At 58.8% G+C, this 13,825-nt stretch overlaps 5 protein-coding genes across 5 annotated transcripts; all 5 read left to right on the top strand.

The window, feature by feature from the left end:
• Positions 1-18: 18 nt before the first annotated feature.
• On the top strand, positions 19-5,820 carry ABB37_06158 (hypothetical protein; the record flags this gene model as incomplete). Its single annotated transcript, XM_015804423.1, has 1 exon — positions 19-5,820. The coding sequence occupies one exon, from the start codon at positions 19-21 to the stop codon at positions 5,818-5,820; it is 5,802 nt and encodes a 1,933-aa protein (XP_015656997.1).
• Positions 5,821-7,001: 1,181 nt separating this feature from the next.
• On the top strand, positions 7,002-7,724 carry ABB37_06159 (putative DNA-directed RNA polymerases II; the record flags this gene model as incomplete). The annotated part of the gene is made up of 1 exon (XM_015804424.1): positions 7,002-7,724. One exon carries the CDS (start codon positions 7,002-7,004, stop codon positions 7,722-7,724), a length of 723 nt encoding a protein of 240 aa, XP_015656998.1.
• A 637-nt stretch (positions 7,725-8,361) lies between these two features.
• ABB37_06160 (putative DNA-directed RNA polymerase II) lies at positions 8,362-9,357 on the top strand (the record flags this gene model as incomplete). Its single annotated transcript, XM_015804425.1, has 1 exon — positions 8,362-9,357. The coding sequence occupies one exon, from the start codon at positions 8,362-8,364 to the stop codon at positions 9,355-9,357; it is 996 nt and encodes a 331-aa protein (XP_015656999.1).
• A 717-nt stretch (positions 9,358-10,074) lies between these two features.
• On the top strand, positions 10,075-11,001 carry ABB37_06161 (putative mitochondrial 30S ribosomal protein S8; the record flags this gene model as incomplete). The annotated part of the gene is made up of 1 exon (XM_015804426.1): positions 10,075-11,001. One exon carries the CDS (start codon positions 10,075-10,077, stop codon positions 10,999-11,001), a length of 927 nt encoding a protein of 308 aa, XP_015657000.1.
• Positions 11,002-12,064: 1,063 nt separating this feature from the next.
• Positions 12,065-13,339, top strand: ABB37_06162 (putative ethanolamine phosphotransferase; the record flags this gene model as incomplete). The annotated part of the gene is made up of 1 exon (XM_015804427.1): positions 12,065-13,339. The coding sequence occupies one exon, from the start codon at positions 12,065-12,067 to the stop codon at positions 13,337-13,339; it is 1,275 nt and encodes a 424-aa protein (XP_015657001.1).
• Between the last annotated feature and the right edge of the window lie 486 nt (positions 13,340-13,825).

The following is a 13,825-nucleotide window of genomic DNA, read 5'->3' on the forward strand; positions in this document are numbered from 1 at the left end:
AGCCGTAGCTTCACAGCCATGAGCTATCGAGACAATGACGTTTATGTCGACGTGGTAGGCGCCCTCGACAGCATACGAGAAAGCGTCGACGCGTATCTCGGTGTGATGCAGGAAGAAGACGCGCAGGCAGCCAAAGACGGCACCACAAACAGCAGCGGCAACAGCGAACACTCGCTTGTCACGTCGATCATGGCAAACTCCACGTGCAGACTCTATATCAAAAAGAATGGGCCCCTCGTAATGCGACTAGGCGAGACCGTGCAGTCAGCGCTGCGGGACGTGGTCGAGAAGCGGCAGCAACGGCTTTCTGACGCAAGCGCACCACCACAGCAGAGCACGTCGTCGGGTCCGACAACGGAGGCGGTCCGCGGCGAGACCGTACGCGCACTCGTCACGCGTAAGCTCGGGGAATTGATGGAGAACGCACACACGATGCGCCGCGTAGTAAAGCAGCAACAGCAACAGCAGCAGGACCGCTCCCATCGCTTTGGTCAGCCGCTGCGTGCCGCTGTCGACGGCGGTGCCACCGGCAACGATCTGCGCATGAAGCAGCTCCTGCGGGTGATTTCACACGATTTAGAAGACACTAAGCGGTTGCTGGGCATTGCGTATCCTGACAAAGCCTCTCCTCTCTCCCCCTCCTCTTCCCCTGCTCCAGATGGACGCAGCAGCCCTCCTCCTACCTCTCCGAGAAGCAACTACACGCCCGAGCGCGCCGGCCTGCAGGCGTCCGGTGCGTACTCGGCGTCCAGCACGCCTCGTGACTCCGCCAGTACCGCGCCATACGTGCGCCACAGCGTGTCACAGGACATGTCCGGACTGCCACGACAGTCATCGTTCGGGGGGCCGAGCTCCGCCTCGTACGACACCGGCGACGTAACGCACGCCTCTGCGCTCACGGGGGTGACGGAGGACTCCGTCCTGCACAGCGGAGACGCTTCGCGGTCGTCGTCTTCCTCAGAAGCGTCCACCGCGGAGCAGAACGCAGAGCCGTCTGTGCGCTCTCCGTCAGACCACGCAGAGGAAGACGATAGCAGCGGTGTCCACGAGCGCCGTGCAAACCTCCAGTTAAAGGATACGTTGGCGCGCGACAGCCGCCCCCGCGCGAGTGGTCTCACGTCGAACCCGGTCCATGTTCGCCCCAACTCCGGCAACAGTAACAACCACACTTCCGTGAACAACGCGGTGGTGAATGCTGAGCGTCCTTGCAGCAGCGCTACGAGCGGCGTCATGCCACTTACGTTCTTTCGCCGTGGACGCCCTTCTCACCCTGCGGACGCTAGAGGTATTGGAAAGGAGACGGAAGACGCGATAGACGATAAGAAGAGAATGGGCACCGGTGCGGCAGGGGAGTTGGAAGAGTCGGCTGCCTCCTCAGCCACCTTCATGGACGAAGCCGCGGAAACGAAAACGTACGACGAAGCCCTGCAGATCATCGCCACCGCTGAAGTTCCGCGTGGCATTCTCAAGCCGTCCTCCCCGCGTCCCAGCAGTTTCTTGGCCATGACGGAGAGCAGCAGCACTAGCAACGTCGACAGCGCCTCGCAGTCCAGCGGGGGCTCGTCGCCCGGCTCTGGCCGACGCGCCGTGCAGTTTGCACATGACGTGTTGGAGCACACCAGTCCGTGGAAGGAGAGCAGAGGTGACTACAGTAACAGCAACGGCGAAGACGACAGTGGATGTGGAGGAGGGATGAGCAGCGCGCCGCCAGCGGCACAGCCTCAGCAAGCCGCGAACGACACCAGCATCAACAGCATCGGCAGCATCGGCAGCATCGGCAGCATCGGCAGCATCGGCAACGGCAGGCCACGTGGGCTTCCCGCCGGCCTTCCTCCGCGCTCGCCGCGGCCGTCAGATGCGCTGTCGAGCCCGCTGAGTTTCCCTGGTGGACAGCGGCCACCGCTGGCCCCGACGCCCGCCACCTCTCTCACCTCCTACCCGTTACCGGTGCGTAATGTGTGGGTGACGACGACGCACTCGCAGCGCCTTCCTGGTGAGTTGTGGGGCGACATCCTGGGCGCGAACGAGAAGGTCGTGGAGGACGTGCTGCGCGAGGACGTGATTGACCTCTTCAACTACGGTGAAGAGGAGCCGATTCTGCGTCTGGATGACGTGATGGATGTTCACTTCAGCTTTGTGGACGGGCACCTGCACGTTCGCTTCGAACTCGAGCACCAGCGCTCACTGACTGAGTCCGAAATCAACCTGCGGCTCGGTCTCTGCTCCTACCCCTTCATGACAGGGCTTTACGAGGAGTACTTCCAGGAGTTCCAAGCGCAGGAGTTCGACGCCATCGATGAAAGCTCCCCCTCACTGAGCAACCTGACGACGCCCATCAAAGGTAGCACGCGGCTCAGCTCCAGTGCCAGCCCGCCGTCCCACCGCGAAGGCAAGGGCGTCAGCAGTGACGAGACCCGGCTCGCCACAACCTTCTCCCTCTCCCTCCCGACCCAGCGGCCACTAAGCCCCTCCGCACGCGATGACCACGTCCCCCTGCTCTCCCCGCTGTCCATCGCCACGGATGACGACGACTCCCTGACCGCCTCGGTGGTGGGCGGGTCCGCCGCGTCGTTTCCATTTTCCCCACAGAAAGGCAGCGGCGGCGGTGGTGGTGGTGGTGGTGCTGGTGGGGAAAGCGCACCGTCGCCATCGCCGAAACATGCAGCGCCACCGGCAACAGCGGCAGCGGATCCAACCGCCAACGGCGCACCTCCCTCTACCAATGCCGCGACCTCCACCACGTCCAAGCCCTCTCCGCCGGTTGCGGATGTGCCGTCTGGTAAAGACAACAATAACGCCGCCCCACTGTCAACGAGCGTCCCCTCCCCTCTCGCCACAGTTCCACGCAGCGACACGCGCCGCAGCAAAGACGGCGGCCTCAGCACGGCCGCGACGAGCAGCGCACCGTCGTTCGCCGTCGTTGCCCGACAGCGCGACGCGTCGGCGCAGTCGCCGCACACGTCGACCTCTTCCACCGCCTCGACCCCGACCTCTGCCACGAAAGCCCGCTCACACGTGCACACGATTTGCATTGCCGGACAGCACTGGGAGGCGGTGACCAGCTGCGTGACGGAGGGCGACCTCGCCGACGCCTTCGTCGCCGACGTCGCGGCAGCCCTCGGTGTACTGCCGTCGGAGGCCCGCGCCGCCTGTCAGCACATTCGCTTCTACCAGGGCAACCGCCTGGAGGTGAAGTTCCGCTGGAGCGATGCGGAGTTGAGTGCGGGTGCAGCGCCGCGGACGACGACGGCGGCGGTAGTGGACGCGAAGCTGGCCGAGTGCGCGTTTGCGACGCTGCGGCAGCTGTACGCGAATGCGCGCACGGAGCTCCGAGGCGGCGACGACGACGCTGCCGAGGCGAAGAAAGGAAAGAAAGCTGTCAGCGACCTGGAAGAGGGGCACGACGCACCGAGACTTGAAGGTAAGAAGGGGAAGGGCAGCACAGGGGCGCCGAGTCGAAGCTCGCCTTCACCCCCCAACTCCCACGCCACCGCAGCACACGGAAAGAAAGCGATGTCCAGCCCCAAGCGCAACAACGCTGCTACAACCTCCGATAGGGAAAGTGCTGCGAGTGTGCAAGAAGCCTCCGCGCCTCAGGCAGAGACGACGCCCCCCGCTGGCCTGCGCAGACACAACTCCAACACCTCCGCAGAGGCCGAGCCGCGTGCGACAACGCCGCTGCCGACGAAGCCGGCGGTGGCGCCGTCTCACTCGAAGAGCTCCCAACCGCACTCGAGCTCGTCGCCGCGAGAAAAGGCCCAGAGTCGCAGCAAGGACAGCGCGCCGCCTCATTCGCGCTCACCGCTGCGGCGTCGGGGGTCCGCAAAAGACCTCCCGGCAGTTCCCGCACCCGCGAACACATCAGACAGCAACGCCGCCACTACGACGTTGAGCCGTCTCGCTCGGCAGCACAACGTGCCGCTGAAGACGCTGCTGCCATGGAATCCAGCACTGGCGGAGATCGACCCCAACAAGGAAATTCCTACCCCTCACCCTCTTGTGGTGACTCCCCTCACCACAACTCAGGCCACAGAAGCACCGATGACATCCGAGAAGGCGCCACCCAAACCGGAAACCCGAACGTCATCAGACACGCAACCCTCACCAGAGGAGGCAGCAGCAGCAGCAGCAGCAGCGGCATCGACGAGTGCGGAGCCGTCCGTGACTCAGCACCACATGAGTGCACGGCAGCTCCACGAAGGCGGCGCGGTCGCTTCGCTACGCCATCGCCCACGTTTGACGCCGAAAGAAAACAAGACGGAACAGGCCGCCACAGCGCCGCCGCCCTCCTCGTCTTCTTCTTCCCTGTCTCCTTCTGCCACCGCAGCGCCACAACGCCCATCGCCGATCGCGGGGACGCAGCCTTCGACGACCCATCCTATCGACCCGTCCACCGCCGCCGCGGAGAAGTCGGAGGCGCCGCCGAAGCGGACGACGTCGTCCTCCACCGGTAGCTCGAAGCTGCCGCCGCCGCTTTCAGTGGCGGATGTTGAGGCACGCCCCACGCCGCGGCACACGTCCGTCAAGCCGGCTCTCAACCCGAAGCTTCCTGACACGCAACCGACACGTGCAGCAACGACAACGGCGTCAGCAGTGCCCGTACCAGCAGTGGTGTCTGCCACGGCGAACTTATCAGACAGCAAAGACGCAGAACCATCATCGAGGGTGGAAGTGCCTCCTGTGGTGGGTGAAAAGCAAAGCAGCGGCACCGGCGGCACGCAGCCCTCCTCCGTCTCGCGCCTGCGTGAAGCGTCCCCGCGTTCGCCGCAGGCGGCTGGGGCCGCAGCACAGCCCGATCGCAAGGTGTATCACCTGCCTCCAGAGGTCCTGGGGCTTGATCCGATGGTTCTCTCGTACGATAGGACACAGAACACCGCGAAGTCCCTCGCTGTTCCCCGCAGTGCACACCGGCCGTCACCGGATCTTCACGCCGGCCAAGGCCCCGGCCGCGGTGACGCAGAAAGCTCCAGCGCGCCGATCATCGACCGCGAGATCGGCGTACGTCTCAGCGGGCTCACCGTGGAGGGTGTGCGCAAGAAGAGCGTGGCGGCAGAGGCGGGCATCCAAGTGGGCGACACGCTGCGTACTTTGGACGGGCAGATCCTCGCCTCGGTGGGCGACATCCATCGAGGTCTACTGCGACAACAGCAGCAGAACAAAAACGTCGGCGAGCGCACACTCTTCGTGACCGCCGTGAGCGCCCGTGGCACCCCTGCCACTTACCGCCTTCGCTTTCCCCAACCCGACTCGACCGAGAGCAGCAGCGTACGGCGCGGACGCGCAACCGCCGCCGCAGCAGCAGACGCAATGGACACCGCAGTGAAAGCACCGGCAGCAGCATCGGTGACATCCTGCTCGAACGCCACCCCGACTCCACAGCAGACACAACCCCCTTCGCAGCAGCAGCGCAGAGTGGCGCGGCACGTCATAGGAGTCTTACCTGCACGACAAACAGAGGCGGCCGCACCGTCCGGGCCTACGCCGAGTGCGCAGACGCGCTTAACGCCTCGCTCGACCTTGGCGGCGCCGCTGCCACCGCCACCGCCACAGCCGGACATCGTCGCGTCCGCCTTCCCCACAACAAGAAAGCGTGTATGCCCAGTCATGGCCACCTCCGCAGCTCGGACGCGTGTGGGCAGCATCGACCCGGTGAGCCGTCAAACCCGCGCGCAGCGCAGTCATTCGAGTCGACTCCTTCGTGAAACTGCGGCACCGGAGGTGCACCCCACCGCTGGTGGTGCCGCGGTGCCCTTGTCGGCGCGACGGGTGAGTCGCGACAACGGGTCCGCCGCACGCGTGCGTGCTGATCTGAATCAATAAAAGAGAAGAGTGAGAGGAAAGGGAGCAGAACTCCAATGTAGCGGAGAGCTTCTCTTGTGGTGTTTGTTATTTTCATGGTGTGTGTGTGTGTGTGTGTACATGCGTGCGTGTGTTAACGGAGCTTTCCAAAGTGTCTGTAGCAAACAATTCCATGCGCTGCTGTGCCAGCTTTATTACTGTAGCTGTTAGTGTTCCTTACTATACCGTTGCTGCTGTGTCGTGTAACGCTGTGCTGGTCTTTTTTACTTGCTGCTTTTTTGGTTGTTGTCTTTTCTTTATTAGAGGGCGTGCATGGGCAGTCATCATGCATGCGTTTCTGTTCTCTCCTTTTTTTTTCCTTTCTGTGTGGTGAAGCGACTGCCCGTTTGGGTGCGGCGATGGAAGGACTTGATTAAACGACGGCGGAAGCGTTTCAGTTTCTGGGGAGGAATGGGGAGAGAGAGGGGGGTACAACAAGGCTCGCTTTGTTGTTGTTGTTGTTTTCCGTTTTCCTTAGGAGAGGTACATCCTGAGGGAAACAGCGCGTTCGCGTGTTGACTGGAACCATCCCGACTCCTTCTCCTTCTCGCTCTTTCGTTGTTGTTGTTGTTGTTTTCTCTTGTAGAAGTATCCTTTTCTTCTACCGCACCTCACTGCGGACTTTAAAGGGGTGTTTGACAAGAAGAAAAACAGATGAGCTGCTCAGCGTGGTTTGTCCGTCTCCACTCAGCAAGGAGCAATGCATCTTCGCTGCTTGAAAGAGAAAGGAAAAGAAAAAGAGCGCTGGAGAGCACTTGCACCTGTGTGTGTCCCTTCTGGAAGTATCTTTTGTGATTTGGATAGACGAAGTGGGTCAAATGCTCGCCTCCTGTCTCGTTGTTTCGCATTTTCTCCTCTGCTCTTATTGTCTTTTTTTTTCTTCTGGAGTGTTATCTCTCCTCACACTCCCCGGCCGCAAGTGAGTTTGCCGAGCAGAACTGCAGCAGCGTAGTACTGCGGGTCTCTCCTTTAAGCCTTGTTGTTGGTGTTTCCGCGCGCTGCGTGTGTGTGTGTGTGCATCTCCTCACTTTTTTTGCTTGGTGCGCCCCCCGCATTACTTCCTTTACTTTGAAGCCTCTGTGCACGAGTCACACCGTTGCCGGCAACAGATATCGCCCTTTTGTATTTGTGATTGGTATTACCCCCCACATAGCTCCTTCACCATGCCGGCCATTGGACAGGAGAAGTTAGAGGTTCACAAGTGCTTTAGCATCCTGCGCACCTCCGCGGAGATGATGTCAGACAGAAAGTACAAGGTGGCCCAAAACGTCGTTCCAAGCTCGCTGGACGAGTTCATCGAGCGCTACGTCGAGACGGTGAGCGTCTCAGAGGATACGGCTGCAGCTGCTTCTGCCGACCCCGCAGCCACCGTCACGCGCCGCGATAAGAGGGTGATCCGTCGCGACAAGATGACGCTGGCGTGCGAGCGGGAGGTGGGCGAGGGCAGTGTGCTGAAGGCGGTCATCTACTTTTGCCCGCCAAACCACCTGTCGTCGGAGGTGGTGAAGAAGATTGCGGAGGACGCGTTGAATGAAAGCTACCAGCGCGTTATCTTTGTCAGCCCGTCAAAGCCGAACCCGATTGTGCGGAAGACGATGGACACGTACAACCGCAGCGAACAGGACCTGCGCTTTGAGCTGTTTGAGGAAGACGAGCTCTCCGTGAACATCACGCATCACGAGCTCGTGCCGAAGCACACGCCGCTCTCCGAGGAGGAGTTGAAGGAGGTCTTGCACGCCCATGCACTCGAGTTGGTGCAGCTGCCACGCATCTTGTCGACGGACCCTGTAGCGCGCTACTACGGCCTGGAGCGTGGCCAGGTTGTTCGCATCGAGCGCAAGAGTATGTCCGCCGGTCTCTACGCGACCTACAGGCAAGTTGTGTAAGCAGCTTTATTGGAGAACTGCGTACTTGCTCTTTTTTTTTACTTGATGTTTGATGCCTCAGGTTTGCGTTTAAGACGGTGCTGTTGCGTGGTGTGTGTTGAGGTGTTCTTGAGAGTATTGGTCCTTCGGCAGGGCCGCATAAAAGCTTATTAAAATTCACTCAAACAGTAAAAAAGAAAAGGAAAGGTGCAGTGAACATCGTTTGAAGATTTCTTCTGTACTTGCTTGTTGTTTTAGTTGTGTGTGCAGGCGACTCTGTCGCTCCACGGCGGCGTCTGTTTCCAAGCGTGACGTCAAGCCGACCCCAAAATAAAGAGATGGGCAGGTTGGTTTTTGCAAGGTGCAGATTCTGTAAACGTGGAGAAGAGCGGTCAAGCTCCGTAGAGACGTTCCGATCTATCTACTGACTTCCGTGAACTCCTTTTTGGTTTCCTTTCTCTCTTCCCTTGTGAGGGCAACATCGCGTCGGCCGGAAAACGCACGCCCCCTCCCCCTACATGTAAACGCTACGGGCATTTCTCTGAGTTCTCTCTCTCTGTTTCCGCCTTCCGTCTTCTCAGCGATTCATTTCCCCCAGCAAGGAAAAAGTGTATTTCCTCCGTGACGCCACGCCCACGCGCGCACAACACACGAAAGCATGGCCTCCATGGAAGAGCTGAAGGTGGTGCGCGTGTTCCGGGCGCTAAACACGATGATTCAGCTGTGCCGCGACCGCGGCTACATCATTCGTCACCCGTCCGCCATCGCCGAGGCAGTGCAAGACCCCGCGCTGTACGACCCCGAAGAGGGTCTCGACTACGATTGGTTTCTGCATCACTTCGTCGTGACGCCCGAGCGCGCCGACAGCATGCGGGCAAAGAAGAACAGCAGCAGCAGCGGCAGCGGCGGCGGCAGCGGCGCGGAGAACAAGAAGCGCCGGATAGTCAAGGAGGAGCAGGACGAAGCGGAAGGCACCGATCTCACCGAGGAAGCGGAGATCCTGCGACGGGCGGCAAACGGGGAGTGGATCTGCATGCGTAATGCGATGCGTCTGTCGTGCTCCCTCGCTCCGGGAGGGGCGGGCAGCGTCCCCGCCCCAGGGGTGACGAAGGTGCCGCTGACCACCGCCGCATCCGTGGTGAAGAAGGAAAAGGAAGAGGATGACGGGGCAATGACGGCGGCTGAGGCGGCGAAGGCGGCCAAGAACGCCCTGATGGTCTTCTTCTCGGGTGAGTCGAAGCTGACGATGAAAGAGGTGCAGGCGTGCCGTGAGAAGGCGATGAAGAAGAAGGCTTCGTCGATTATCATGGTGGTGAACAGGGTCGAGCCTGGTGTGCGCCTGGATGTGCAGGAGCTGAGCGGGCGCATGGACGAGCTCACCGGCGAGGCTCTCTTGACAATTCAAATCTTTGAGGAAGAGGCACTCGCGTTTAACGTCGTGCGTCACGAGACCGTGCCACACCACGCCGCTCTCAGCGAAGCAGACGCACAGGCTTTTTTGGATGCACACAAGCTGAACATTTCGCAGCTGCCGCGGATGCTGGAGAGCGACCCGCTTGTGCAATACCTAGGTCTGCAGCGCGGCAGCGTTGTGCACATCACTCGGGAAGGCAAGCAAGGTAGGCCCTACAGCATGTACCGGCACGTGATTTAGTCCTGTGAGGCTCCTTTGATGTGGTATGCGTGGTGGTACAACGATCCTCCCCGGGTTGGCACGGCGTGCCTTCCCTTGCACAGCGTGCGCTTCCCTTGTGCCCGCCAGCAGCTGTGCGGTGGTAATTGCTGATGTTTTTCTTTTTGTTTATTCTTATTATTCTGCACGTAATAATAAATACAAGCACGAGTGCTTCTATGAGTGCTTCCTGTTGTGGCGCTCACACCTCGTTCTTCCTAAGATGAAGCGTTTAAACCTAACAAAACCAGTTAAACCTTGTGAAGGCGAAGAGGTGAACCGTGCACCTTCGGGTCAAGTCTCCGATCCAGCACAGAACCTGCTGAGACAGAAACGATGCGAGAGCTTGCCCTCAGCCCTTTTCTTTTTTCTTGTTCTATGTTTCGTTGTTGTTGCACGACGCGAACATTCGGATGAGAGTCGGTGATGATTATCCTCTACGGGAAGGACAAAAAAAACTGTGCCGGTGCGGCCCGTCCAGTGAGCGCTCCAAAAGCTTCGCTTATCGAAACGGCTACAGTGTGAGAGAAATACGTGGCGGCATAGGTCTTTGTTCCACCGAGCTCCCTTCCCTCGGTTTTCTTCTCCCCCTTCCCCCTTGGCGTTGCTCGTTTATTCACATCTTCGTTTCTCCTTCCTCATCCTCACCCTTTTGTAACGTTAAAATCAGTAAGTCTTTCTCTTTTCTAGTGGTGCGATATGCTGTTTTGCAGTGCCAGGCAGCTCGCCCGTGTGTACGGCGGCGGGGCCACCTCCTCCTTCGTACCAGGCAGTAGCAGTGTCGCCTCTGTCGCCGCGGCTGCCAACCCCGTCCACCCAACCGGCCGTCCCATCGGTGCGAAGGCCCTCTTGGGTCGCAAAGCACGTCAAGGCAGCCTCTTCGCCATCGCAAACGACGTCAGCCTGAACGAGAAGCGCATACGACAGCAGCTCAATGCGTTGCTTGCGGATGAGCGCGACCCCTTTGCGGCTGGACGCACGCAGCGCCACGCCACCTACGCCGGTCACGAGGCCCCGCGTCCGTTTCCGCAGCGCCGGCTGGTGCAACTGCCCGGTGTGGAGCGGGTCCGCGATCTTCCTGCTGACCCGATCACGCGTCTCTTCTTTCAGCACCAGGGCGACCACGCGCTCTACTACGGCACCTACGACCGACCGAGCCAGCAAGATGAGGACCGCGTGCAGCTGGAGAAGCGGGAGCCGAAGGAGTGGACGTTTAACGTGTTCACCCCCGTCTACGACTTCTGTCACCGCCTGCGCGAGGCGTCAGAGCAGCGGAAGCGCTTTGTGGTGGTGCCGTCGACAATAGAGACGCGCGGGTGTGCGCAGGTGATGTTCGACCACGGCCTCGTCGCGGGCTTTCGCGACTTCCACAACGACCGCGCCTTTGCGGTGGAGTTGAAGTACTTCCAGAACGAGCCAACGATCAATGTAATTGAGCCGTGCAGCTACGACGGCAAGACGGAGTTTGAGTGGTCGCCGAAGATGATGCGTCGCCTGATGAACTCGCACGGCATTCACAACCGTCTCGTCATTTATATTTGCCGCACAGCGGACAATAGGATCATTGATCACATCCAGGCCGTGAAGGAGTGCGTTGGTGGGCGTGGTTTGATGATGGTGCACTAACAAAAGACAAAGGGTGGGAAAGCGATGTTCAAAGGTAGCTGTCCGCTGTTGTTTTTTCATTTATTTGCCTTTAACGTCGGTGACACGTGTTTTCTCTCTTTTTCTTTGCTTTTGCTCTTCACAGCTGTGGCGGCGGGGGGGGGGGGGGGTCGGTGTCTCTCTTGGCGCTGAGCGGGCGTGTGTGGAGCGGTGCGCCTTCTTTTTTGTTGTTGTCGTTGTTGACGCGGAATGAACTGTCGCTGTTCGCCACGTTTCGCATTAGAATCCCAAGCGGAAAGAAAAATCGTGTTGCGCAGCAGCAACCACACACACACACACACGAAAACAAGGAGAAGACCCGTGCTCATCTTCCCGCTAGGTGACAACATTTTGAAAACTAACACCGCAGCTAAAAGAAGATGACATCGTTCATCTCCTTGCTGCTACTGGTAATGCACTCGCAAAGTTCAATGCAAAGGAAAAAAAAACGCGTCCAGGCGATCCAACTTCTCTCTCACAGCATAATGTTCCATCTTCTTCTGTGCGTGTGTCTTGATCTCTATCGATCTCTCTCTTGAAATATATGTCGATGTCGATGTTGATGGCTACATCCTTCCAAAAAAAAAGTTATCTGTTGTTTTTTTGTTCTCCTATTTTAAACTCTTGTCAGCTGTTGCTACTGCGACGCATACTAAACAGATTTTATCTAAGCAGTGTACGCACTAATACTATCCATTTTATTTTTAAGAAGCGGAAGCACGCGAGGTGTTTTCCTCTTGTGCCTTCTCCTTCGTTCTCTTCATTCACTCACTTAGCACGAAGACGGTTCGCTTCCGCTCCTCCTTTCTATGCGTCGCCGAATTCTACTTTCCTTTTCTCTCTTGTCCTCTTCTTTCTTAATCGCGAAGAGGAGCGTTTAAACATGCGAGTCTTCGTTGTGCTGAACTAATCGAATGAAGTCCTTTCTGTGATCTCTTTTTGGATTAAACTATTTCTTGTTTTTTCTCTCTATTTCCCTCTCCATTTTCAGCAATCAAAATACTTCTACTTATCTTTGTAGTCATCTATCGCTGAGGAGGACGACATGCAGTGGCTTTACTCGCCCATCGCGCCGCCCGGCACCCCGAGCGTGTCGGCAGAGCCAAGCATTCTGGCCGAGCACCTCTACTTCCCCTTTTACGATTACATCGTGAAGTTCTTCCCCAAGTGGTGGATCCCGAATAAAGTCACCATCGCCGGCATCCTCTCCACCGTCGCGGCCTCGCTGCTGATGCTGAGCTCCATGCCGCCGGGGTCGAAGTTTCAGCCGGGGAGGGCGGTTGTGCTGCCCGCCTCCCTCGTGGTGGAGGACCCGTCCGTGCCGTGTGTACCACCGCTGGATCCTACGCAGATGCAGCCCGTCTTCAGCTTCCTCACGCCCGCCTCGCTGCTGACCCTGTGCGGGTTACTCAACCTGCTGTACTGCGTCGCCGACAACACCGATGGCCGGCTGGCACGTCGCGACAGGAAAACGAGCGTCATTGGCGAGTACCTTGACCACGGCCTGGACTGTGTGACGTCGCTGCTGTCGACCAGCTGCGCCTTTGCGCTGCTCTCGTCGCTGACGAACATGACGACCTCCGTCTGCCTCATCGCGTTCGTTACTGTCCTGTCGCACACGCTGCACTACGAGGCAAATATTTTTATCTGGGGCAACCGCATCGCCACGGTGGATGAGGCGATGATCTTCTTCGGCGTGGGGATGTGGATTCCTCTTGTTTTCCCCTCCGTCGGCACGGCGGTGGTGCCGGTGGAGTACCTGACGGCCATCTTTGGTGCGGGGAGCCACTGGGTCGCCTACCTGCGTCCTCTACGCCTCATTGATCTGGTGTACATCTTCTACAGCCTGGCGCAGGCGCAGACCATCGCGAGCGTGGCGGCGCGGCGGCTGCGTATGCTGTGCCGCATTCATGTCATCTTCAGTGTTCTGAACAGCGTCGTTTTTCTCGCGTTGATGGGCGAGCACACCACATTCCTGGAGAGCTTGCCGGAGACCCAGACATCCGTGTTTGGGTATACCCTGGGGCCTTTCACGTACCCCGCCGTGTGGGCCATCGCGTACGCCTGCACCGCCAGCACGATTATTCACATCCCGATCATGGCCAAGTGTGCGCGCCTCCCCCAGCCAGACCCGCTGCCGCTGGTGGGCGTGATGCTGGTGTGGTGTCTCTTTGTTTCCTATCCAGTCGCCGGCGTGATCGCGGCGGCGGTGGTGCACGTGGGGCAGCTGCTGATCAACGTGCAGCTTATTGAGTACAACGCCTCCCTTGCGAAAGACAGTGAAGCGCAGAGCTCCCTCAAAGCAGCGTCAAGGAAATAAAAAATGATGAAGCGACTTAGCTGCGCGTGCGCCAAACGGAGGAAAGGAAATCTGAAGCGTAGCACCCCTATGTATTTGGCGTAACCTGAAACGGTGTCTCTCTCCTTGCTAGAAGTTGTGTTGTAAGACGTTTTTTGTGGTTGGACGGCGCTCTCACCATGGCCAAAGCCGGCACTCGATGCTTACAATCGATTGTTTGCGGAGGCTGCTGGTCGGGGCTGTGAGGGGGGGGAGGGGGGCGAGGAGTCGTTGTGAGGCAGCGTTGTTGAGTGGCGCGAGAACGGACTTGATGTTGTTTTCTTTTCTTAACTGAAGAAAGCGTGTCGAACTGGGCGTGTTTAGCTGCCGTTCTCTTTTTTTTCCTAAAGCATGTACTCCTTTTCTGTTGTTCTTGTTGTTCTGGCGCGGCTTCCAGTGCCCGCTAGCATTTTTAAAGCTTTTGTAACGACAAAATGTTGTTTTGACAACCGCGTTTTTTCTTCTTCA

This window comes from Leptomonas pyrrhocoris (genome assembly GCF_001293395.1).
Source record: "Leptomonas pyrrhocoris isolate H10 chromosome Unknown, whole genome shotgun sequence".
Classification (NCBI taxonomy): domain Eukaryota; phylum Euglenozoa; class Kinetoplastea; order Trypanosomatida; family Trypanosomatidae; genus Leptomonas; species Leptomonas pyrrhocoris.